Source organism: Lithobates pipiens, unplaced genomic scaffold (assembly GCF_037356315.1).
Source record: "Lithobates pipiens isolate NorthernLeopardFrog02 unplaced genomic scaffold, aLitPip1_a1.2 Scaffold_1, whole genome shotgun sequence".
Lineage (NCBI taxonomy): Eukaryota > Metazoa > Chordata > Amphibia > Anura > Ranidae > Lithobates > Lithobates pipiens.
In genome coordinates, this window is record NW_027507685.1 from 228144594 (window position 1) to 228171812 (window position 27219).

At 45.6% G+C, this 27219-nt stretch overlaps 2 protein-coding genes across 7 annotated transcripts in view; both read left to right on the forward strand.

Moving 5' to 3' along the window:
• The window catches only part of LOC143984050 (class I histocompatibility antigen, F10 alpha chain-like), a 692198-nt gene that overhangs the window by 276542 nt on the left and 388437 nt on the right, over positions 1-27219 (forward strand). The gene's annotated exons all lie outside the window — the stretch shown is intronic.
• LOC143984059 (class I histocompatibility antigen, F10 alpha chain-like) overlaps positions 1-27219 on the forward strand; it is a 682453-nt gene that overhangs the window by 263245 nt on the left and 391989 nt on the right. For 2 of the 6 annotated variants that reach the window (XM_077484359.1, XM_077484395.1), the window contains 2 exons: positions 4560-4589; positions 7850-7941. The exons of the other annotated variants lie outside the window; for them this stretch is intronic. In XM_077484359.1, the coding sequence (XP_077340485.1) occupies positions 4560-4589; positions 7850-7899 (80 nt within the window). In that variant the 3' untranslated portion in view covers positions 7900-7941. Of the gene's footprint in view, positions 1-4559; positions 4590-7849; positions 7942-27219 lie in introns of those variants that run through there. 6 annotated transcript variants of the gene reach the window in all.

Below are 27219 nucleotides of genomic sequence, written 5' to 3' on the forward strand. Positions count from 1 at the left end.
ATGTCCACCGCACTGATCTCCCTGCTGTCTGGGCCCTCCTGTGTGCCTGGGCCCCCTACAGGAGGCATGGTGGTACTACCCTATTGGTGGCCAATTTAGACAGGAGTTAATTAAAGTGGTAGTATAGTCAAAGTTTTTACTTTTACCTACAAGTAAGCCTATAATTAGGCTTACCTGTAGGTAAAATAAACTCTCCTAAATTCTCCTAAACCATACAGGTTTAGGAGATATTCCCCTGGCAATGAGCCGCTGACTGCAGCGGCGCATGCGCTCCGGAGATTCTCAGCTGAAAGTCCGACAGACGCCAGACCCTGCTGGGAAGAAAACTCCCGCGTGCATGCACGGGAGTGACGACTTTGCGCCTCTTGCCACTCACAGCGCCGGAGCCGCAATACTCCGAAGACACTCCAAGGGAACATGTCAGCTCCCTCGGCATAGACCGGGTTTACTCCCGCTTTAACCTACCAGCATATCTTTGGAGTATGGGAGGAAACCCACACAGGCACAGGGAGAACATGCAAACTTCAGGCATGTATTGCTATGGTTGAGATTAAAATTGATTACCCTAGGGCTGCCAGACGGATGAGTTGACCACTTAGCCGCTGTGCTGTAATGCACCTTTCCTCAACCAGGGTTCTTTCAGAGGTGGGCAGCGGGTTCCTTGAGCAGTGATAAATATCTGCCTCTTAGAAATGTAGCTAACACTATTGATCTTTTTAGCTATATCTACAACGCGCAAGGGGGATTCTTCCCAATGGCCACAAATGCAAGGAACATCTTTCCCAGTGACCATTGCACTAATGTAGCATGAGCTATAAATAAAGTTATCATTAGCAGGGGTTCCCTGAAATTGGAAATTTGTTTAACTGGATGCTGACCGCCGGCCGTCAAATGACGGCCAGGCGGTGCACCTATTGTGGCGGGAGGACGTCATATGACGTCCTCCCGTTTAAACAGGGAATGCGCGCGATCGTGCGCGCGCATCCCTGTTTCTTCGGTGGCGGCGTGTCACGGAGACACCGCTCGCCACCGAAGGGGGTGAACAGCCATTCGTTATGGCTGTTTACCACGTGATCGGCCGTGATGAAGTCACGGCCGATCACAGATGGTCACACCCCGAACGTGCACTGCGCATGCGCGCGATGCGCGCAATCGCGGGAACACTGCTCGTCACCGATGCTGGTAAACAGCCATTGGCCGGCTGTTTACCCACGTGATCGGCTGTGATCCTTTCACAGCCGATCACTAAAATGTAAACAAACCACGGTAACGGGATGTTACCGGGTTCTCCTCCTCACACACCGATCGTGTGTGAGGAGGAGATTGCGGTAACATCTCGTTACCGCATACAGTGTACACCAATCACACTGATTGCCCCCCCAATAAAGAGGACCTGTCACCACCCCTCATAGTACCTGTCAATGACAGTCCATCAGAGTACCTGTCACAGTCTATCAGAGTATTTGAGTACCTGTCCCGGCCCATCAGAGTACCCGAGTACCTGTCCCGGCCCATCTGAGTACCCGAGTACCTGTCCCGGCCCATCTGAGTACCCGAGTACCTGTCCCAGCCCATCTGAGTACCCGAGTACCTGTCCCGGCCCATCTGAGTACCCGAGTACCTGTCCCGGCCCATCTGAGTACCCGAGTACCTGTCCCGGCACATCAGGGTACCCGAGTACCTGTCACGGCACATCAGGGTACCCGAGTACCTGTCACGGCACATCAGGGTACCCGAGTACCTGTCACGGCACATCAGGGTACCCGAGTACCTGTCACGGCACATCAGGGTACCCGAGTACCTGTCACGGCACATCGGGGTACCCGGGTACCTGTCACAGTCCATCTGAGTACCCGAGTACCTGTCACAGTCCATCAGAGTACCCGAGTACCTGTCACAGTCCATCAGAGTACCCGAGTACCTGTCACTGTCCATTAGAGTACCGAGTACCTGTCACAGTCCATCAGGGTACCCGAGTACCTGTCACAGTCCATTAGAGTACCGAGTACCTGTCACAGTCCATCAGGGTACCCGAGTACCTGTCACAGTCCATTAGAGTACCGAGTACCTGTCACAGTCCATTAGAGTACCGAGTACCTGTCACAGTCCATCAGGGTACCCGGGTACCTGTCACAGCCCATCTGAGTACCCGAGTAACTGTTCCAGTCCATCTGAGTACCCGAGTACCTGTCACAGTTCATCTGAGTACCCGAGTACCTGTCACAGTTCATCTGAGTACCCGAGTACCTGTCACAGTTCATATGAGTACCTGTCACCAGGCCATCAGAGTACCCGAGTACCTGTCACCGTCCATTAGAGTACCGAGTACCTGTCACAGTCCATCAGGGTACCCGAGTACCTGTCACCAGGCCATCAGAGTACCCGAGTACCTGTCACCAGGCCATCAGAGTACCCGAGTGCCTGTCACCAGGCCATCAGAGTACCCGAGTACCTGTCACCAGGCCATCAGAGTACCCGAGTACCTGTCACCAGGCCATCAGAGTATCCGAGTACCTGTCACCAGGCCATAAGAGTACCCGAGTACCTGTCACCAGGCCATAAGAGTACCCGAGTACCTGTCACCAGGCCATCAGAGTACCCGAGTACCTGTCACCAGGCCATCAGAGTACCCGAGTACCTGTCACCAGGCCATCAGAGTACCCGAGTACCTGTCACCAGGCCATCAGAGTACCTGAGTACCTATCTCCAGCCCATCAGAGTACCAGAGTACCTATTTGCAGCCCATGTCTCATAGAATATACGTTGGGGTGTTTGCTTTCCAAAATGGGGTCGTTTTGTGGGTAATTTCACTGTCCTGGTGCTCCAGGACCTTCAAAAGTGTGATGGGTAGGAATGAAATGAGATGTGTCATTTATGCTCCTAGAATGCCTGAACGTACTACTTCAATGTTCGGCCTCTCTATGTGGCCAGGCTGTGTAAAAGTCCTACACATGTGGTATCGCCATACTCGAGAGGAGTAGCAGAATGTATTTTGGGGTGTAATTTTTGCTAAATACATGCTATGTGTTAGAAATATCTTATAAATTGACAATTTTGTGTAAAAAAAATGCGTTTTAATTTTTTTCCACATATTCCAAAAACTTCTGGAAAAAAATGAACCGTTCAAAAGACTCATTATGCCTCACAGATTATACGTTGGGGTGTTTGCTTTCCAAAATGGGGTCATTTTATGGGAAATTCTATTGTCCTGGTACTCCAGGGCCTTCAAAAGTGTAATAGGTGGTTGAGAAACGAGATGCGTAATTTTTGCTCGTAGAACGTCTGAAGGTACTACATCAATGTTAGTGCTCTGTATGTGGCCAGGCTGTGTAAAAGTCTCACACGTGGTATCACCGTACTCGGGAAGAGTTGCAGAATGTATTTTGGGGTGTAATTTTTGCTATATACATGCTATGTGTTAGAAATATCTTATAAATTGACAATTTTGTGTAAAAAAAAATGTGTTTTAATTTTTTTCCACATATTCCAAAAACTTCTGGAAAAAAATTAACCATTCAAAAGACTCATTATGCCTCACAGATTATGCGGTGGGGTGTCTGCTTTCCAAAATGGGGTCATTTTATGGGAAATTCCATTTTCCTGGTACTCCAGGGACTTCAAAAATGTAATAGGTGGTTGAGAAATGAGATGCGTCATTTTTGCTCGTAGAACGTCTGAAGGTACTACATCAATGTTGGTGCTCTGTATGTGGCCAGGCTGTGTAAAAGTCTCACACATGTGGTATCGCCGTACTCGGGATAAGTAGCAGAATGTATTTTGGGGTGTAATTTGTTGTATGCATATGCTGTGTGTGAGAAATAACCTGATAATATGACAATTTAGTAAAAAAAAATAAAAAAAAATAAAAAATCTTCATTTTGCAAAGAATTGTGGGAAAAAATGACAACTTAAAAAAACTCACCATGCTACTTACTTAATACCTTGGAATGTCTACTTTGTAAAAAGGGGTCATTTGGGGGGTATTTGTACTTTCCTGACTTGTTAGTGTCTCAAGAAATGAGGTACACCTGATGTACTGAAGGCCTCATCAGAAGTGATCAATTTTCAGTGATTGGCACCATAGTTTGTAGACTCTATAACTTTCACAAAGACCAAATAATATATACTAATGTGGGTTATTTTTACCAAAGATATGTAGCAGTATAAATTTTAGCCAAAATTTATGAAGAAAAATTACTAATTAGCAAAAATTTATGACAAAAACCAAGAAAAAGGAATTTTTTTCACAAAATTTACGTTTTATTTTATTTATAGCACAAAAAATAAAAAACCCACTAGTGATTAAATACCACTAAAAGAAAGCTCTGTTTGTGTGGAAAAAAGGACGCAAGTTTCATATGGATACAGTGTTGGATGACTGAGTAATTGTCATTCAAACTGTGAGAGCGCTGAAAGCTGAAAATTGGTCTAGTCAGGAAGGGGGTGTAACTGCACTGTATTGAGGTGGTTAATCTTAAAAAAAAATTAAAATGGTGTCTGTATTGTATTATTGTTTTCATTGTGCTCTTATTCTAATTCCATCTCTTTATTTATGTCAGAAAAGAAATATAGCTGCAGAAGGACCAATAGTAAGTATTCATCATGCCCTGTTCCTATGTATAATTATACTATATGGCGTGTGAGGGCAGGTATAAGGGTATCACAAGCACGTCAGTGCAATTCTGAAGGGACAAATTACAAGTTTGATGTTCAGGCAGAGCGACGACACAAGCTGGGGAGATACAAGCACCCTAGTACACACCTGGAAGTATCAGATGCTTATAATTCTAATGCCCTGTACACACGGTCAGATATTTTTCGATCACAAAATCTGTCGGATTTTTTCCGACAGATTTTGGCCAAAACTTGTCTTGCATACACACGGTCACACAAAGTTGTCGGAAAATGTGATCGTTCAGAATGAGGTGACATATAAAACGTATGATGGGACTACGTAGAGGCTAGTAGCCAATAGCCTTCGTCGCCAAATTTTTTCTGAGCATACGTGGCATTTTGTGCGTCGGAATTCTCGACACGGTCGAAAAAAGTCCGATTTGATTTTGTTGTCGGAAAATTTTAGATCCAGCTCTCAAACTTTTTCCATCGGAAATTCCGACGCAAAAAGTCCGCCCACACACGATCGGATTTTCTGACAACATAATCCCATCGGACTTTTTTAGTCCGAATTTCCGACCATGTGTCCAAGGCATAAGTGGTAACTCTTCAAGAGAGTAACAGTTGGCTGCAATGGAGTTGCCAAAGGTAAGTATTATACATGTATTTTACAATGCATAAATAAGCTATTGGAAAGAAGGAATCTAACAGGAGACCTTCTAATTATTGGACATATGGTATTCAGTACCGCATCCTTTGAAAATGTAAGTGTATAGAAAATTTGACAAAGCAGTCTTTGCTTATTTTTTTTTTATTAGGCAACAGTCTGTAAAATTCATAAAAAGCATAGTAGACACTTTTTAGAATTTTGTATTATGGTACTGTGACAAATGGCACACGTTGTGATCGATTCATGTACATGTGCATGGGAATTTGTCACAGAATTGTAAAATAATTTTGTTTCAGACAGAATTTTGTCTGCAACACACTACCGTACCTATATGCTTGACACAATTTACTCCAACAAGTTCTTTTTACGGCCACTTTCCTTATCCCTGATATGGTATTTCCATATGAATTTCGTTACAGACACAGGTGTTGAAAATAAGGACTACATAATTGTATCATACATATTAGTACCAACAATAATATGAAAATTTAAGCAAGGCTTAAGACTAAGGCCTGTGGGTAGGGCGAAATGTGTCAAGGGCATGGGCTGGCCTGGAGGGGTCGGGCTGAAGCTGTTTCACTACTGCAGATACAAGCTGGGTTGGTGTGTTGCTGTCAGATGTTTTTCAGTCAGAGTTGTATAGAGCCAGTATAGTCTCTCTCTTCTGCCTGCACCCACATAGGAGGAGTCACTGGATTATTGGAAGAATGTCTAGACCAGCACCCTATGTTGTGCATGTTCACACCACCTGTAATGTTTTGCAAATGCCTTTTTTAGTTGTGCTCTTGTGTACAAAACCGGCTCCATAAAGACATGGTTTGATGAGTTTGGTGTGGAGACACTAGAGTAGCCTTCACAAAGCCCTGATTTCAACCCTACTGAACACCTTTGGGATGAATTGGAATGCCAACTGGGATCCACGTCTTCCCTTCCAACATCAATACCTGTTCTAAAAGTCTACCAGCACACAAGTGCTTCCCGCAACACCTTGCAGCAAGCGAACAGACCACCAACATCCCCCTGGCCTTTTACAGTTCAATAAAAGTCAAAATATTGTCCAACACTTTAGGAATACAATAACTGTAAAAGCTGAGTCTTATCCTGTAGGTGACTGAAGTCACTTACATGATAAAACTCACCAATTACAGTTATTATATTCCTGAAGAACTAGACGTTCTTTTGGCTTTTATTGAACATCGCTTTGAAAGTTTTTGGCTGAATGGGTACAGATTCCCACAGAGACACTTCAGAATCTTGTGGAAAGCCTTTCTGGAAGAGTGGAGCTTGTCATGGCCACAACCAGGTGACAGCTCCATATTTATGCCCATGATGTTGAAATAAGATGTCCAACAAGCTCATATATGTGTGATCAGGTGTCGACAAACTTTAGGCCATATAGAAAAAAGCATAGTGTATGATATATGTGAAAAAACTGCTCCACACATTTGCTAAGGCCAGCACACAATGCCCTTTTGAGTAGCATTCTGCTATTGGCTGTCCCATCCTGCATTTAATACACTTCCCCCTCTTCTGGTGCAAAGAAACACCCTTTAGTGGTGGCTCTGGCTAACTGCTAGGCCTCCTAAAGATTGCCTATTGACATCAATATGGGAAAAGAAAGTGGATGGATGGCTGTGGAAGTGTGGGAGCCACAAAATGGGCATGCGAGAAGTATTTTTGATGCAGGGGAAGCTCAGTGATGATTCAGGGGAGATAGGCAGCTTTATCCAGCCTGAGCTAGAATAATAGGTACAGGGTTTGGGATTGATCTGAAGTCTGAAAGTGCATGAACTGAGGCTTATCTTAGGTCTGAAGGTGCAGGAAATAAAGCTAATCTTTGGTCTAAATGAGCAAACATTTCTGACATCTGAAATTGTGGGAATTAGGGATGATCTTGGATCTGAGGGTGCAAGAATTGGGGCTGATCCGAGATCTAGGGATACTTGAATTAGGGCTGATCTGAGGTCTGAAGGTACAGGAATGTGTGTTAATCTGACATCTGAAAGTGCAGGAATTGGGGCTGATCTTAGGTCTGAAGGTGCATGTGTTGGGACTGATCTGGGGGTCTGAAGATGCATTAGGGGTGAGCTAAGGTCTAAAGATATAGATAACATAACACATTCATGTGATAACACCCCAGTGACAGCAGAATGTGTGATTTGTTGTATAATTAATTTTTTTACATATATATGGTGAATTTACTATGAGTAGTTGCACATATGACATTTGTTGAAGAGTATTTATTGTTAATTAGAGGGAAATTATTCACGTTGATGATCATTTTTTGTCAACTAGCGCCACCTATATGTTAGCGTATCATTCTCTTTTTCAGGTGAGCAGCATTAGAATAATAATTTTTAGGTCTATAGATTTTATTTTTTGGCGCAGAGTTTTTTTTCAATTTTTCACAAGGTCTAAAGATAAACATGTTTTATGTGTTCACCAATGATATATAAAAATTAGCTTGCTATTAGCAGTTCAACTATGAGTGCAAAAATTGAAAACAAAGTACATGACTATCTTCTTGCAGACCAAGTAGTTCACTTTATGTTTTTTCTTTTGCAGCATTTGATACAGATCCTTTAACAGAACTCTCCAACATCCCCAAAGCCTGAGTGTACACAATGATATAGTCAACAGAAAAAAAACAGCTGGCAACTCCATAAACCTCAGATATTCTTATTTTGCCATACCAGTGAGTACAAAAACAGTGGCAGACGCGTATATATGGATATCCACCATAGACTTCTTTTACGTGAGGTCTGGTGGATATTTAATCTCCAAACGAGGGTAACTTTGGGAATGAATCACCGCTATGATGTTGATGTATTTCTTAAATAATCCTTATAAACCTGATCTTTATTTTTGTATATTATAAATGCATTTTTAGAACATCCTTTTGTACATCTGGATATATCTTTTTTCTATTACATATTAGAATCAGGATTGTTGTTTCTCTAATAGGTGCTGTGCAAAGGTACTATTTCCTCCTTCTGTCATCATTACACCTGCTGACACGTTGTGATCAATTATCCATGTGTTCAATTGAATGTGTTACTAATTGAAGGAGGGGTTGTAACTATTTGATATTTTTGTGTATACAGTGGATCCTCGGATTACAAGCATAATCTGTTCCAGGAGAATGTTCATAATCCAAAGTACTCGCATATCAAAGCCAGTTTCCCCATTGAAGTCAACGGAAACGAAAATAATTAGCTCCGCATTGACTTCAATGGCATGTTATACTGCATGCGGTCAGAGCCGGAGAGCCTCGGAACTGGCCGAAAAGGCCCGAGGACACCTCGGCTGACCTAGGCAAACCTTGGAGAGACTTTGTTCCCAAAATTTGCTGAGGTCAGAGCTGTCCTTGGGCCTTTTCGTGCATTTCAGAACAGAGCTGATCAGCAATGTTCGGCTCCGATGCCCCCAACCTCAGGCCAAACTCAGTATTGCACACCGCTTTGGCCTGAATCATGCTCGTTTTGTGAGACAACACTCGCAAACCAAGTTACGATTTTTAAAAATACAGTGCTTGTATTGCGTATTGTAATTCGTTAACCGTGTTACTCGCAATCCGAGATTCCACTAAATATATATACAGTGGGGACGGAAAGTATTCAGACCCCCTGAAATGTTTCACTCTTTGTTATATTGCTATAATCATTTAAATTTATTTTTTTCCTTATTAATGTACACACAGCACCCCATATTGACAGAGAAAAAAACTGAATTGTTGACATTTTTGCAGATTTATTAAAAAAGAAAAACTGAAATATCACACGGTCCTAAGTATTCAGACCCTTTGCTGTGACACTCATATATTTAACTCAGGTGCTGTCCATTTCTTCTGATCATCCTTGAGATGGTTCTACACCTTCATTTGAGTCCAGCTGTGTTTGATCATACTGATTGGACTTGATTAGGAAAGCCACACACCCGTCTATATAAGACCTTACAGCTCACAGTGCATGTCAGAGCAAATGAGAATCATGAGGTCAAAGGAACTGCCTGAAGAGCTCAGAGACAGAATTGTGGCAAGGCACGGATCTGGCCAAGGTTACAAAAAAATTCTGCTGCCCTTAAGGTTCCTAAGAGCACAGTGACCTCCATAATGCTTAATTGGAAGACATTTGGGACGACCAGAACCCTTCCTAGAGCTGGCCGTCTGGCCAAACTGAGCTATCTGGGGGAGAAGAGCCTTGGTGAGAGAGGTAAAGAAAAACGCAAAGATCACTGTGGCTGAGCTCCAGAGGTGCAGTGGCGAGATGGGAGAAAGTTGTAGAAAGTCAACTATCACTGCAGCCCTCCACCAGTCGGAGCTTTATGGCAGAGTGGCCAGACGGAAGCTTCTCCTCAGTGCAAGATACATGAAAGCCCGCATGGCGGTTGCTAAAAAACACCTGAAGAACTCCAAGATGGTGAAAAATAAGATTCTCTGGTCTGATGAAACCAAGATAGACCAAGATAGAACTTTTTGGCCTTAATTCTAATCGGTATGTGTGGTGAAAACCAGGCACTGCTCATCACCTGTCCAATACAGTCCCAACAGTGAAGCATGGTGGTGGCAGCATCATGCTGTGGGGGTGTTTTTCAGCTGCAGGGACAGGACGACTGGTTGCAATCGAGGGAAAGATAACTCTGTGACAGTTCTTGAATGGCCCAACCAGAGCCCTGACTTAAACCCAATTGAGCATCTCTGGAGAGACCTAAAAATGGCCGTCCACCAACGTTTACCATCCAACCTGACAGAACTGGAGAGGATCTGCAAGGAGCAATGGCAGAGGAGCCGCAAATCCTGGTGTGAAAAACTTGTTGCATCTTTCCCAAAAAGACTCATGGCTGTATTAGATCAAAAGGATGCTTCTACTAAATACTGAGCAAAGGGTCTGAATACTTAGGACCATGCGATATTTCATTTTTTCATTTTAATAAATCTGCAAAAATGTCAAAAATTCTGTGTTTTTCTGTCAATAAGGGTGCTGGGTGTACATTAATGAGGAAAAAAGTTTACTTAAATGAGATATGTGTGTGTATATGTATATGTATATGCAGTGGAGGAATTATCAGGGTCGCACCAGTCGCATTTGCGACTGGGCCCTTGAGTTCCGCCACTATAGGGGGGCCCGCCACCGCCCGGGAAATAGTCATTTACACGGAGAGTCCCGGAAAGCTCCGCCCATCCTTTCCGGCTGCTCCGCCCATCCTCCCCGCCTATCCTCTGCTCCCACACTCACGGGGACAGTCCCCGCCTGCTTCGCCCATCCTCTCTGCCCGCACAGTCTCCGCCCATCTTCTCTGTCCCTGCCCGCTCCGCCCATCTTCTCCAGCCGCACCTTCACTCACAGGCTCTGCCCAGCCTCTCTGCTCGCCCAAACAAGACCAAGCAAGGAGGAGGAATGAAGTGATCTGCAAGTGAGTGGCACCCATCGCTTAATAACAACACTGCCACTGATACCCCCTCCACACCACTACTGCCACTGATACCCCCTCCACTGCTGCCACTGATACCCCCACACCACCACAACTGCCACTGATGCCCCCCACACCACCACAACTGCTGCTGATACCCCCCACACACACACCACTACTGCCACTGATACCCCCCACACACCATCACTACTGCCACTGATACCCCCCACACCACCGCTACTGCCACTGATACCCTCCACACACCACTGCTACTGCCACTGATACCCCCCACACACCACCATTACTGCCACTGATACCCCCCACACCACCACAACTGCCACTGATACCCCCCCACACACCACCACTACTGTCACTGATACCCCCCCACACACCACCACTACTGTCACTGATACCCCCCACACACCACCACTACTGCCACTGATACCCCTCACACACCACCACTACTGCCGTCTGCCACTGATACCCCACACACCACTATTACTGCCACTGATACCCTCCACACCACCACAACTGCCACTGATACTCCCCACACCACCACTACTGTCACTGATACCCCCCACACCACCACTACTGCCACTGATACCCCCTCCCCCCACACCACCACCACTAATACCCCCCACACCACCACAACCACTGATCCACCCCACAATGACCACTACTGCCACTGATCCACCCCACCATGACCGCTGCTGCCACTGATCCCATCCTGCAACCACCATCCTTGCCACTGATACCATTCCCCTCCCCACCACTCATTAACCCCCACCCTCACCACATATCCCATCCTCCCACCACCACTGCCACTCATCCCATTTCATCCCCCTCCAACCATCACCCTTTCCACTGATCCCATTCCCACCACCACATCTGCCACTCATCCCATTCAACCTCCCCATCACTGATCCCCCCCAACCACAACCCTTGCCACTGATCTCATCCCCCCTCACCACTCATCCCATTTCCCCACCACCACTACTGATCCCATCCCCACCCAACCACCACTGCTGCCACTGATCCCATCCTCCCCACTGCTGCCAATAATCCCATCTCTCCCTCACCACTGCCACTCATCCCATCCCCCACCACGGATGCCACTGATCCTATCCTCCTCAACCACCACTGCTGCCAATAATCTCATCCCCCACCACCACCACTGGCACTCATCCCAGGGGCGTAACTACAGGGGTCACAATTGCCCCTGAACACCTGGATGGGGGAGGGGGGCATTTAGAGGAACAAATCCCCTCAATTTTTCTCCTGCAGCCACTAAAAGTCTGCTTCTCCTCTTGTCCCTCTGATAGGTATTAAGTGACTGCAGGAGGAAAATGGAGGGGATTTGTTCCCCCTCCTATCCAGGTCCTGCTGCCCCCAGGATCAGTGGGAGGAGCCCTGGCTGGAGGTCGGGGGGGCCCTCCATGGCTTCTTGCACCAGGGCCCTGAAGGTTCTAGTTATGCCACTGTGTATATGTGTGTATGTGTATATATATATATATATATATATGTGTGTGTGTGTGTGTGTTCATTTTTTAGTTCACATGTGTGCTGTGAACAAGGCTTATTGCCAAAATGCGTCTGCCACTGTCTTTGTACTCACTGGTATGGCAAAATAAAAATATCAGAGTTTTATGGAGTTGTCAGCTATTTTTTTTCTGTTGACTATAATGTCTTTTGGTGGATGGGAGGACACCACAGCTTCGGTACCCAGATCGCAACTTCCAGCTTCATACTAAGGCTCCACTGCTCTGAGCGATGCATCCCTTTTGTTTGAATGTACACAATGATATATTATGTATTGGACAACCCAAAATCCACAAGAGGACAACTTCCTTCATCATAAATCATATACTGTATATCTAGCCAGTTGCTCGTGTCTTGTGCCTTCTTTTTTTAATGCACTTAACTCCTCATAATTTACTATCAAATGAGTGGCTGTTGCTTAGAATTAAGAATGGTAAAGTCACAGTGGATCTAAATCTCATATAACATTTATTGTGTTAATGTCATTTCAAAAGTTTTTTTAATCTTACATTTCATAAATATATTACCTGCTGATTCTGCCATAAAAGTTCTATTTTATGAACTTCCTATTATGAGGTGACAACTGTCTTCTAATTGTGCTCATATGTGGTCACTCTGTCATTCTGTCCTATGCCCCTGCAGTGGAGACTGTGAAAAAGTGTGGTGCATAACATGCAAAAGGAAGATCTTTTTATTTAAAGTATGAGGGCCTGCCAATTTGGATATAAATTGAATTGTTCAAGTAGAACCTCGTATTATGCAGTTAATTAATGAGTTTGTGCAATCAGATTGTAATGGGTGTGACAATCATATTGCTGGTCACATAAGCTGTCCTTTCAATTACATTTTTATACATATAGATTGAATGATATCCTAATCACCGTACCATTCAATGTAATCATAATAGATTGTGCATTAGCATTATTGCATGTGTGGCTGTCTTAAATTCATGCCAAATTGACAATATCATAATTTGCTAAGTAAATGTATCTATATTATTTTGGGACACTCATGGTACCATATACCATATGTATGGATGGTAATATTTACAGAACAGGGTTCCTGCTTCTAAAGTCAAGTAGAATAACAATAAAGATGTGACATATCTAACAATCAGGACCCTCTCATCCCTCTCTTATTGTATTGTAAATACATTTTCCATTTTGTAAAGGACTGCACAAACTGTTGGTGCTATCCTGTGTTATAAAATAATTGTCTCATTCTAACGGAGAACATCATCTGATTTAGATGTTCACAGAAGCAATCTGCAGTTACACAGCAGAGGACAGGGTGACAGCAAAGCTCCCAACTGTCCCTGATTTCGAGGAACTGTCCCTGATTTGGAGCAATGTCCCTCTGTCCCTCTTTCCTCCTCATTTGTCCCTCATTTTGGTCTGATCTATATAGTTGTAGATGTAGCACTGACACCCCGAAGGAGCTGCTGGTTTTATTGGGCTTACCGTTACCTTCTTGACCGCTTCTTTGTCTAGGGGTTCCCATGGTAGATGGCCCAAAGAAATGTAGAAACTGACACTGAGTCTTCTTTTGAGCAAAACAGAGTCTCTCAGCTTAGGGAAGAGGATTAGGAGTAAGTTCAGGTACTTTAGACTGCAAAAATTGAATAGTCTCTTATAGGAGAAATACAGAGAATAGCAATTGTTTCACAGCTGGATTCCACAACCCCCGGATAGACCTCCTCTCACTAGGCCTAGCAGCTGGTAGGGTGTTAAGTAAAGTCTCTAGGATATTTGAGAAAGTCTCTGCCACAGACTTGAGTGTAGAATACTTGAGAAAGTCTCTGCCACAGACTTGAGCGTACTGAGGGACGTAGACAAATTTAAAGAGTTATCTTACGGTACCAGTATCTCTCAGCCGATCCGGTAAAACTGTATGAGTGTAGATCCATGTAGTATCCTTCAACTAACCCTCCAGGCTCCTTCAGAGAAGCCAGCCTTGCGCACGGCCTTCTGAAGAGTCCTCCCCTGGGGTTTCTCCAGTTGCTGGGCCTCTCCCTTAGATGAGATGCCACGGACCACCTTTGGATCAACAGGCCCCGAAATCCATTCAGGCCTGTCCCAGCATTTACGTTGCCTCGGGCTAGCCAGTCCCGAGACTTGGAAATGGATGGTTCCGTACCCCAGGCCAGGAGGGCCATGGGGCTTGTCAGGAGGACCAGAACCAAACAGGCAGAAAATATTCTCCGGAGAGGAACCCCAAAGCATGTGATGTCAGTACCTTAAATACCACCTATCAGAATTCACAGCAGGCGAACACTCCCACTGGGCTGGTTCCGAAAGAAACGCGGCATTCAATACGCCCAGCTAAACTGCATTCTTACTCTTGCCGGCGGTGACAGCGACACCAGGAGAACCCAGTGCAACCCAGCTGGACTGGTACTGAAACCATAAATTTAGTAAAATTAGCCCCAAAACCCAACTGTGGTTTCAACTCTCAAACTTTAACTTTGAAAAACATATAGCTCATGCTCGTCAGGAGCCAGCACTACATACTCCCCCCTCCCATTTAGACAATGTCCTCATTCGTCTGGGAAGAAAAAAACAAAAAAAACAACTTTCAGTACTGAAAGTCGTGTACCTGAAATTAAAGTCTGGAATGGGGAATGGGAAGGAAACAGACATTGAACATACAATTGGTTGAACAGTTGACATAAACAAGTCACATAGTACACAAACCCCAATGCCTGACTATCTACACCACCCACTGTCCGGTGGCTTGATAGATGATCTTGGTGATTCCTGAAAAGAAAACAGACAAAAATAACAACAAAAACACATACTATGGCTACAATCCTAGGAGGCAGAATCTCATTCTCGTCAGAAAATGAGACTCTCTCTCCAGTGCTGAAAACCTAAATGTTTGCGTGAAATAGTCCAAACGTTTTTGTGCAGCCCCACACCACCTAGTGGTAAGAGTAACAAAATACAAGTCCTTTCATACAAGTGCTGTGGCCGGTAGTTGACCTTGACACGTAGTTCTTTGTCAGAAACCATGAATCAGACTGAGACAGAAGTACAATTAAATCACACTTGTTTATTAATAAAAATAAAAAGGTAAAAAGAAAAAGCGTAGTCAAGCATAGCCAGAGTCCATAACAAGATTGGGTAGTCAGCCAGTCCAAAGTTCAATAACCAGATTGGGTAATCAGCCAGGCCTGAAGTCAGGGATCCAAGTAGAGCAACTGCAAGCAGGATAAGGAGCCAGGAGGGATGTCAGCAAGCCAGTCTTGAAACAAACTGCAGGAGATGGTTCCTTGTGATGTGACCAACGCGAAGGCAGAGGTGAAGTGAGCTGGAAGGCTTTAAGTAGGCAGGTCAGACAACCATCATCGGGAACAGCTGGTAACTGTGGAGAGAGAAGAGAGCTGGCAATTAGCTGACAGCTGAGTGGCCAACCCAGAGAAGGAAGGGCTAAGCCAGCCCTGACACTCTTTTCCTTAAGACCTAATACTTGATAACTAGCCCCACAGTCCTTGTACTTCAAAAATTATTTTAAGCAGAGGGAAGAGAAAAACTTAGTCTCTGTAAATGGTTTACCAATAAAACCTTGGATCAGACAAAGTTAGTGTTTTCCCTTTAGCGTCCACCGTAGTGATGGAATAGACAACATTGTCCTTTCCTGCCCGGCAAATGACAACCTTGTCGGAGTATATGTGTCTCCCAAGGCTCCAATGCTGAAGACACCCGGTGAATTGTTCGTACATAGCAGGGGAAAATCCTTGCTTCCTGAAGGGTTTAGGTACTTTCAAGTAGTCCCACACATTGCTGGCATACCAATGCTCCCGATTTTTCTCAATTGCCTGCATAATCTCCTTAGGAACATAAGGGAACTCCAAGCCACCCACTTATTCAGCAGCCGCTGGGACAGTGCGAGCCTAAGCAGAGCTCGAGCACTTCCATCCCCGGGAAGCACACAAGAGTTTGGTGATTTATGCATCATGGCAAAAGACGTTTTCTTAGGTTCAGACAAACTAACAGGTTTAAGCAAAGTCAAATCAATAGTGTAGGGCTTCCCGCCCGAGGAGATGCATTCCCTGAATTAAGGGCTAACCAGCTGGAGACATTGCAGGTTGCGGCCATCATCATCTGCATTGGCCCACAACATTTCTTGGGACAAAGTCTCAAACAAATTCTCATCCCCTGACAAATCGGACAAGGAATCTATCTCTGAGTCCCGCAACTCCTCTGCTGGCAAATAGCTATGTACAGCCCCTCTTAACACAATTTCCCCAGAGTTCTCACCCGTATCTGTGGTGGATTCAGGGCCGGATTAACATAGGGGCTATTGGAGCTGCAGCTCCAGGCCCCTTTCTCAAGATAGGCCCATTTGCCCAAAAAAAAAAAAAAATCAAAAAAAAAAAAAAAAAAAAAAAGATCGACTTCGAGGATTGTAGCTCGGCGATCAGGAGTCACAGAGACCCCATATTTGGTGGGTAGATAGCTAAAGGCCCACCCCAGCACTGGTTAAAATATGGGGCTGCTATCATATATGGTTCCGGAGATACAGGTCTCCTTGCACAGCCTGTCAGAAGCTACATACAGAGCAGCATTATAAATACAAGCTGGAACACTCTGCTGCAGACGGAGAGGATGAACTCACAGGGCTTATAATAATTATTTGTATATTACTTATGATAATTAACCCCTTGCCACCCAGGCCCATTCTGAGACTTCTCTCCTACATGTAAAAATCATAATTTTTTTATGCTAGAAAATTACTCAGAACCCTCAAGCATTATATATTGTTTTAGCCGACACCCTATGGAATAAAATGGTGGTCTTTGCAACTTTTTATGTTGGAAAGAAACTGTTTCATTCATAAAAAAAACACTACTAAAGTTATCACGATTTTTTGTTGTGTACTAAGCGATGCTTTACATTTTTTTACAGGTTACATGTTTAGAGTTACAGAGGAGGTCTAGTGCTAGAATTATTGCTCTCGCTCTAACGATCGTGGCGTATGTAACCTGTGTGTATCTGGCTCTGATACTAACCAGTGCCTACCCAGGGACTGACTAGTATCTCTCCCCAGCCTGTCCCCACACACCCTCTCACCTGCTGCCCTGTGAATGGGGCAATCATTCCCGCAGTGTTATTGTGTTCTGCCAGTGAATACAATGATTAGTGTTGCTAACTATAGCTGGCAGCACTGATTGTTTTGGGGAAAACCTGACAGGCTGGTTGCACTCAAGTCGCTTAATAGGTTGACTTGTGTAAAACCAGCTAGCCCATACATAGATCGACTATGGCTGGTCTCTGCTTAATTGGTGTAATTTCAATCCATGTCTGGCCCGCTTAACCACTACGCAGTCCCTAAACATCCTTCCACAAACCTTTACATTTTTCCTTCCCAAATTACTTCATCCTCCTCTCCTATATATAGTGCACACTGTCATACTCTCCACACTTCTCTCCTATACATAGTGCCCACTGTCATACTCTCCACACTTCTCTCCTATACATAACGCCCGCTGTCATATCCTACACTCTCCTCACCTGTACATAACGCCCGCTGTCATATCCTACACACTCCTCTCTTGTACATAGTGCCCGCTGTCATACACTTCTCTCCTGTACATAGTGTCCACTGTCGTACCCTTCACACTCCTCTCCTATACAGTGCCCACCGACATACCCTCCATACTCCTCTCCTATACATAGTGCCCACCGCCATACCCTCCATACTCCTCTCCTATACATAGTGCCCACCGCTATACCCTCCATACTCCTCTCCTGTACATACTACTCACTGTCATACCCTCCACACTCCTCTCCTATACATAGTGCCCACTGTCATACCTCCAACACTTCTCTCCTATACATAGTGCCCACTGCCATACCTCCAACACTTCTCTCCTATACATAGTGCCCACTGTCATACCCTCCACTCCTGTACATACTACTAACTTTCATACCCTCCATACTCCTCTCCTATACATAGTGCCCACCGTCATACCCTCCCTCCACACTCCTCTCCTGTAATTACTGCTTACTGTCCTACTCTCCTGTACATAGTGCCCACTGTCATACCCTCCACACTCTTCTCTTATACATAGTGCCCAATTTCATACCCTCTACACTCCTCTGCTGTGCATACTGCCCACTGTCTTACCCTTCTCACTCCTTTCCTGTACACAGTGCCTTCTGCCATACCCTCTGCACTCCTCTCATGTACATAGTGCCCACTGTTAGACCCTCCACATTCCTCTCCCTCACCTGCACATACTTCACACTTTTATACCATCCATACTCCTCCCCTATGCCTCTTACCCACAAAAACTGTTCTTTAAAATTATACTGAATATCCTCAATGTTACCAGCTCTAGAATGGGCACTTTTGTCAGTTCAACTAAAGGAAATCTCACAGTCCTCATATTTGTTCTGCCCCATTATTAGTACTTGTTTCATTTTGTAATGACTATTGTGATGTATAGAGGAACACAGGGGATGTCAGCTACTCTAAATATAGCACTTGTAAAAAAAGCGTCCCTAAAATATATTTGAAATGTTGACAACCATGTACTTAGGCACTGCCCAAGGGCCACAGGGTCAGTAAGGGCCCCATGAAAGGCTCTGGTGATAGTAAAGCGGTAGTAAACTTTTCTAACATTACTACTTTTTAGAGGCCCTTGGGGAGGTTATGCCATAATGTACAAGTGTGCCCAGCATATTAGCACATTAGGGTACACTTACCTGTCAGACCTCCAGTGCTGTGCTGTGATCAGTCCGGCGGGGCCCAGGCACTTCCATCTTCACCCGGTCTTCCTTCTGGGTTCTGTGCCTTCCGTCATTTGCCTTGGCCAGGCTGCGTTGATGTCATTACCTCTTTCTCCCATCCCCCCCTTTCTCTCTCATCCTCCCTCCCTTACCCCTCACACCTCTTTCATCCCCTTTCTCTCTCTCTCTTCCTCCCTCTCTCTCTTTAATTTAATTTGTTATAACAAAAAATAGTTTGCATTTTTATTTATTTATTGTTTATAAAAGGCCCCATCAAAATCCTCAGCACCAGGCCCATGATGTTCTTAATCTGGCCCTGGGTGGATTCCTTGGGAAAGATCTCCTTCCCCCGATCCGATTCAGGCAAGTTCTCGTATGGACCTCTACTGCGGCCGCAGGAGGCCTTGACGTAGCCCACTTTCTTTGAAGCAGGCACGGTAATTGTGGCAATGGTAGATGAGGTAGTGTCCATGACATCTGGAGTGGCTCCTCTGGTAACGGTAGTGACAGCATCTCCCTCCGGGACACTGGTTGTAGTAATCAGCGTAGAAGTTGTAGGCCTCGTCACAGGTGCATACTAGGGATGAGCTTCGAGTTCGAGTCGAACTCATGTTCTACTCGAACATTGCCTGTTCGCCTGTTCAGCGAACAGTGAACAATTTGGGCTGTTCGTAGCAAATTCGAAAAGCCGGAACACCCTATACAAGTCTATGGGAGAAATCTAAAGTGCTCATTTTAAAGGGTAATATGCAGATTACTGTCCTAAAAAGTGTTTGGGGACCTGGGTCCTGCCCCAGGGGACATGGATCAATGCAAAAAAAAGTTTTAAAAACAGCTGTTTTTTCAGGAGCAGTGATTTTAATAATGATTAAAGTGAAACAATAAAAGTGTAATATTCCTTTAAATTTCGTAGCTGGGGGTATCTATAGTATGCCTGTGAAGGGGCGCATGTTTCTGGTGCTTAGAACTGTCGCTGCACAAAGTGTCATTTGTGCAGGAAAAAAAGTCCTTTAAAATCACTTGCGGCTAAATTGTCGGGTCTCCGTAATACAGAGAACACTCAATGAGTGTTCTCTGTATTAGCCGACAATTCATTCATTCATTGATTAAAAAAAAAAAAAAAAAAAAAAAAAAGCGTGGGGGTTCTCCTAAATTCAATTACCAGGCCCTTCAGGTCTGACATGGATATTAAGGGGAACCCCGCATCAAATTTAAAAAAAAAAATTGACGTGGGGGTCCCCCTAAAAATCCATATCAGACCCTTTATCCGAGCACGCAACCTGGCAGGCCGCAGGAAAAGAGGGGGGGGACGAGAGAGCGGCCCCCCCTCCCTCCTGAACCGTACCAGGCCACATGCCCTCAACATTGGGAGGATGCTTTGGGGGTCTGTGACCCCTCAAAGCACCTTGTCCCCATGTTGATAAGGACAAGGGCCTCATCCTCACAACCCTGGCCGTTGGTTGTGAGGGTCTGCGGGCGGGGGGCTTATCAGAATCTGGAAGCCCCCTTTAACAAGGGGACCCCCAGATCCCGGACCCCCCCCTCTTTGAAATGGTAAGGGGGTACAAAAGTACCCCTACCATTTCACAAAGAAAGTGTCAAAATGGTTAAATAAGACAAACACACTTTTGAAAAATTCCTTTATTAAAAATGAAAAAAAAAAAAAAGATTCCAGTGGTGCTAATCCACTCTTGCTATCCAACGACGGATCTCCGGGGTCCAGCGATGGATGATCATATCCAGCGACGGCGGAATCTCTCAGTCCAGCGCTGTCCATACATCCTTCTTCTGTCTCCTCTCCGGAGACACTGCAGAGAGCACAGCGCTGACGTTTCTTATATTGGGAGGGCGGGGCCACCCGTCACCTGACCCCGCCCCTCTGACGCTGGAGAGGGAAGCCAGGGGTTCCCCAGTGACATGTGGGTGACCCCGCCCCCTCTGATATAGCGGAAACCTGCGTTACATTAGAGGGGGCGGGGTCACCCACACGTCACTGGGGAACCCCTGGCTTCCCTCTCCAGCGTCAGAGGGGCGGGGTCAGGTGACGTGTGGCCCCGCCCTCCCAATATAAGAAACGTCAGCGCTGTGCTCTCTGCAGTGTCTCCGGAGAGGAGACAGAAGAAGGATGTATGGACAGCACTGGACTGAGAGATTCCCCCGTCGCTGGATATGATCATCCATCGCTGGACCCCGGAGATCCGTCGCTGGATAGCAAGAGTGGATTAGCACCACTGGAATTTTTTTTTTTTTTTCATTTTTAATAAAGGAATTTTTCAAAAGTGTGTTTGTCTTATTTAACCATTTTGACACTTTCTTTGTGAAATGGTAGGGGTACTTTTGTACCCCCTTACCATTTCAAACAGGGGGGGGGGGGCGGGATCTGGGGGTCCCCTTGTTAAAGGGGGCTTCCAGATTCTGATAAGCCCCCCGCCCGCAGACCCTCACAACCAACGGCCAGGGTTGTGAGGATGAGGCCCTTGTCCTTATCAACATGGGGACAAGGTGCTTTGAGGGGTCACAGACCCCCAAAGCATCCTCCCAATGTTGAGGGCATGTGGCCTGGTACGGTTCAGGAGGGAGGGGGGGCCGCTCTCTCGTCCCCCCCTCTTTTCCTGCGGCCTGCCAGGTTGCGTGCTCGGATAAAGGGTCTGATATGGATTTTTAGGGGGACACCCACGTCAATTTTTTTTTTTAATTTGATGCGGGGTTCCCCTTAATATCCATATCAGACCTGAAGGGTCTGGTATGGATATTTGGGGGGACCCCCAAGTCAATTTTTTTTTTAAATTTGACACGGGGTTCCCCTTAATATCCATGTCAGACCTGAAGGGCCTGGTAATTGAATTTAGGGGAACCCCCACGCTTTTTTTTTTTTTTTTTAATCAATGAATGAATGAATTGTCGGCTAATACAGAGAACACTCATTGAGTGTTCTCTGTATTACGGAGACCCGACAATTTAGCCGCAAGTGATTTTAAAAGACTTTTTTTCCTGCACAAATGACACTTTGTGCAGCGACAGTTCTAAGCACCAGAAACATGCGCCCCTTCACAGGCATACTATAGATACCCCCCAGCTACGAAATTTAAAGGAATATTACACTTTTATTGTTTCACTTTAATCATTATTAAAATCACTGCTCCTGAAAAAACGGCCGTTTTTAAAACTTTTTTTTGCATTGATCCATGTCCCCTGGGGCCGGACCCGGGTCCCCAAACACTTTTTAGGACAGTAACTTGCATATTACCCTTTAAAATGAGCACTTTAGATTGTGAACGTTCGAGTCCCATAGACTTTAATAGGGTTCTAAAGTTCACACGAAGTTTAGGTCTGTTCGCAGGTTCTGGTGCGAACCGAACAGGGGGGTGTTCGGCTCATCCCTAGTGCATACACAGCAGACTCCTCTGTGCACTTGAAATTGCACTGAAAGTGCTCTTGGAAGTTCAGTCGCTGTAGATCTGAGGGGGACATGCAAGAAAAATAAAAAAGAGCATTTTAGCTTGCACATGATTGGATGATAAAATCAGCAGAGCCTCCCCTCCTTTCAGATCTTCCCCTCAGATTTACAGTGACTACACTTCCAAGTGCACTTTCAGTGCAATTTCAAGTGCACTTTGCACTTGTAGTTTGCACTTGCAGTGCAAAGTGGATTTGCCTTTCATAATTAACCCCCAATATGTATTACTTTTTGCTATAATAAATATGCACATTTTTTTTCTCTCAGTTTAGGCCGATATGTATTCTTCTACATATTTTTGGTAAAAAAATTGCAATAAGTGTATATTGATTGGTTTGCGCAAAATTTATAGCATCTATAAAAAAGGGGATAGATTTATAGCATTTTTATTATTAATGGCGGCGATCTGCGATTTTTATAGTGACTTCGATATTGCGGCGGACATATCGGACACTTTTGACAAATTGTTAGGACCGTTTACATTCATACAGTGATCAGTGCTATAAAATTGCACTGATTACTGTATAAATGTGACTGGCAGGGAATTAATTATGTTTCCTAAGGAGTAATTCTAAATGTAGGGGGCGGGGACTCACAAGGGGAGGAGACCGATCAGTGTTCCTCTGTACAGAGAACACACGATCTGTCTCCTCTCCTCTGACAGGATGTGGATCTGTGTGTTTACACACACAGATCCACGGTCATGCTCTGTTACCCAGCAATCCCGGGTGCCTGGTGGACATTGCGGCTGCCAGGCAGGTGCATCGGTTCCCCATTGACAAGGCGGGCGCGCGTGTGCCCCCTGGTGGGCCGGGAAGACGAGGACGCCCGCCCAGAGCATCATTATATGACAGCCGGCAGGCGACAAAGCGGTTAAAAGAGATGTATGGGATTTTTTACATTTTTGTTGCAGATTCATACTTACCTAGGTGGATGTAGCATCAGTCCGAAGGTGCATTTGTCCTCCACCAGCTCCAACACTGAGAACCAAGCAATCAAACACTGCCAATCTCTTGGTTCTCAGAGCTCTGTGAGCAGAGAGCTGGTGACTGTCAGTCATTGTGGAGGGGGTGGGAGCAGCTCAATCTCTCAGCACCTCTCTGAGAGGCTGAGCCAGGTGCCAGCCCAGGCATGTGGCTGGATCCTGACTTTGTTGTCACAATCTTGTCTGAGCCTGGACCGGCTCTGTGACATCTGCTGAAAAAGGGTCACAGGAGTGCAGATCGTACTGTGATCCACAGGAGAAGTACAGTCAAATGAGCGCATGAGATGTAAATTATTTACCAAAAATGCAGATTCTATTTTTTTAAACTGAAGAATACACTGCACTTGTTTGCATAGGCACTAGGGATGAGCCGAACACCCCCCCGGTTCGGTTCGCACCAGAACTTTCGAACGGACCCCAAATTCGTACGAACTTTAGAACCCCATTGAAGTCTATGGGACTCGAACGTTTGAAATTAAAAGTGCTAATTTTAACGGCTAATATGCAAGATACTGTCCTAAAAAGGGTTTGGGGACCTGGCTCCTGCCCCAGGGGACATGGGTCAATGCCTAAAATGTTTTTAAAAATGGCCGTTTTGGCGGGAGCACTGATTTTAATGACGATTAAAGTGAAAAAAAGTTAAATATTCCTTTAAATATGGTGCCTGGGGGGTGTCTGTAGTATGCCTGTGAAGTGCCACGTGTTTCCCGTGTTTAGAACAGTCCCTGCACAAAATGACATTAAACGGAAATAACATCATTTAAAACTGCTTGCGGTTTTAATGTTATATCTGGTTCCTGCAATATGGTTGAAAATCATTGAGAAAAATGGCATGGGTAGCCCTCCCTGCCCATTACCAGCCCCTTTGGGTCTTGTACGCATATTAAGGGGAACCCAGTACCCATATTAAAAAAAGGAAATGCGTGTGGCCCCCAGGCCCTATATACTCAGAACAGCAGTATACAGGCGGTGCAAACAAGACAGAGACTGTGTAGGTTTGTTGTGTTAAGTTGAATCTGTTTGTAATTTTCAACTGGTACATTTTTAAAGTGTAGCTCCAGTCAAAAAAACTATTTTTAAGCTTTTTGGAAAACATAGGGAAGGGTTATCACCCCTGTATAATTTGTTTTGTCGTACATCTTTTTTCATCTCACTTGCTGTTGTCTCCTTCCGTTTGCAAGTAGGAGATGTTTGTAAGTTGGATGTTTGAAAGTAGGGGCCTGCCCTATATGCTCTGTAGAAATGGCGGAACAAGGTGTTGGTTTTGCCACAACATTGTAAGCCCTCAAAGTGACTCTTGGTGGGCGCTTGAGCGCCCTGCTGTGAACGATTATATCAAGAATTGTAATTACATGTCATTGTTGAACAGTGGTAGAAAAATTGACCTTTGGTGGTTGTGGTGCTGGTGCCACAACACTATAAGTCCTCACAGTTACTCTGGGTGGGCACAGGAACGGGCCCTCCTGTGAAATATTATATAAAAAATTGTAATTACATGTCCCTGTTAAACAGGGGCAGAAAAAATTGGGCCTTAGGCACTGGTGCTGGTGCCACCACACTGCAACCTCTCCCATATACTCTATTTTTATTGCAGGAATTAGCCCTGCTGTAAAAGCATTGCATAAAAAATTGTAATTAAACGCCCCTGTTAAACAGGGGCAGAAAAATTGGGCTGATGGCATCACCCAGAACCAGAAATGTTCTTCCAACATATCAGCGGAGGAGGAAGAGTGTTAAGAACTTCAGGTATTGAGTCTGACTTAGTGGAAGGGGACCTCTCTTACGGCTCTGGTTCTGGTCTCACTGGAATGGGAACAGGGAGACCGGAGCGCAGTGGGGTAGGAGAGTCCAGCCAGGTGCAGCAGCAGGTGTCGGGAGATGAGGACCCTCTGAAGCAGGAACTCTCTGTAGCAGGGAAGCAGAAGGCTGCAGGCCACTGGATCAGGATGGATGGAACCTCTGGATGCAAGGTAGCAGATACAGGAACAGGCAGGAGACAGCAGAGGTATCAGGTGCAAGCAGGGGTTCGGCAACAGGAAATCAGTCCAAGAAGGGTCAAACAAGCCGGGGTCGGAGCAGGAGAGGTCAGCAAGGTCAGACGGAGCCGGGTCAGATATCAGATAGGTAGCAGGCAGGTAAGCAGGTATTTTCAGGCACAAGCTGCAGACGAGACAGCACAGGACCACTGTAACTGCGCCTTTAAAAAGGGCCACTGGCGCCAATCGAGCTAACGCTCGTCCGTGCGTGCGTGTACCGCGCGCACATACGATCGACGTGCACCCGCGCGCGTTGGAAGACGCTCGTACCCACGACGACCCGCGGCACGAGTGCGCGTGCGCGTACGGAAAGTCGATCGTACGGGACGGACGGATTCCTGACATTGCCCCCCCACAAGGGGCAACCTCCGGGTGCCCCAAGTGGCTCTTTTTTCCGGGTGTGCAGCAAAGAAGGCTCGGATCAGTCTATTAGCATGTACATTGGAAGCAGGTTCCCAGGAATTATTCTCCGGGCCATAGCCCTTCCATTTAATTAAAAACTGACCTTGTCCCCGTCGTTTTCTGAAATCCAGAACGGCCTCCACTTCAAATTCCTCGCTGCCGTCAACCAGCACAGGGTCAGGTGGCCTTGTTTCTCTACCAGGGAAGGGATCAGGTACAGCAGGCTTAAGAAGAGCTACATGAAAGACTGGGTGTATTCTCATGGAATCAGGCAGGGACAATTCATAAGACACCTCGTTAATCTTCCTCTTAACGGGAAACGGGCCCAGAAACTTGGGTGCCAATTTCCTGGAGGGACATGCTAATTTTAAATTAGAAGAAGACAGCCATACCTGGTCCCCGACTTGAAGGATCAATTCTCCCCTTCTTCCTCGATCGAAGCTCTTCTTGATGTCAGCCTGAGCCTTGGTTATGACCTCCTGCAGGGTCCGATTATTCTGCTGGAGAAAGGATACCGTATCCTGTACTGCTGGCACATGAGATTCTGTAAGGATATCGGGAAGAAAAGACAAGTTAAAACCGTAATTGGCAAAGAACGGGGACTGCCCGGTGGTGGCATGGCTGGCATTGTTGTAGGCGAATTCCGCCAGTGGTAACAGGGAGACCCAATCGTCTTGGACAAAAGAAGAAAAGCACCTAATGTACTGCTCGAGGGTTTGATTGGTGCGCTCCGTTTGCCCATTGGTCTGTGGGTGGTAGGCAGGGCCAATTCAATCTTTAAAGATTCACATAGGGCTCGCCAGAAACGGGAGGTGAATTGAACCCCTCTATCAGACACAATATTGGTGGGCACCCCGTGGAGCCTGATTATTTCTTTAATAAAAATATGGGCAGTCTCGGTCGTGGAAGGGGTTCCCTTTAAGGGTAAGAAGTGTGCCATCTTGGTCAGACGGTCACAAACTACAAAGATGGCAGTGCAGTTCTCAGACGGGGGAAGTTCCACAATGAAATCCATAGTGATCATCCGCCAAGGGCGGTCGGGTGCGGGAAGAGGTTTAAGCAGCCCCCAAGCCCGAATTCTGGGAACTTTATTCCGATTGCATACAGGGCAGGAACTTACATACTGTTTGCAAAACTCCCTCATGCCTGGCCACCAGAAGGAGCGCTGCACCAGTTCTAAAGTCTTACGGACACCAAAGTGCCCAGCGAGTGGGTGGTCATGAAGGAGGCCCAAAACCTTAATTCCCACATCTTCAGGGACGAAGATCAGGTTATCCTTCCAAAACAAGCCTTCTCTGGACGCTAGTGAGAGTCCCGGGGGACAGGAAGATGTAGAAGAAGCACTTCTTAGCAGAGACACTAGGTCTGGCTGG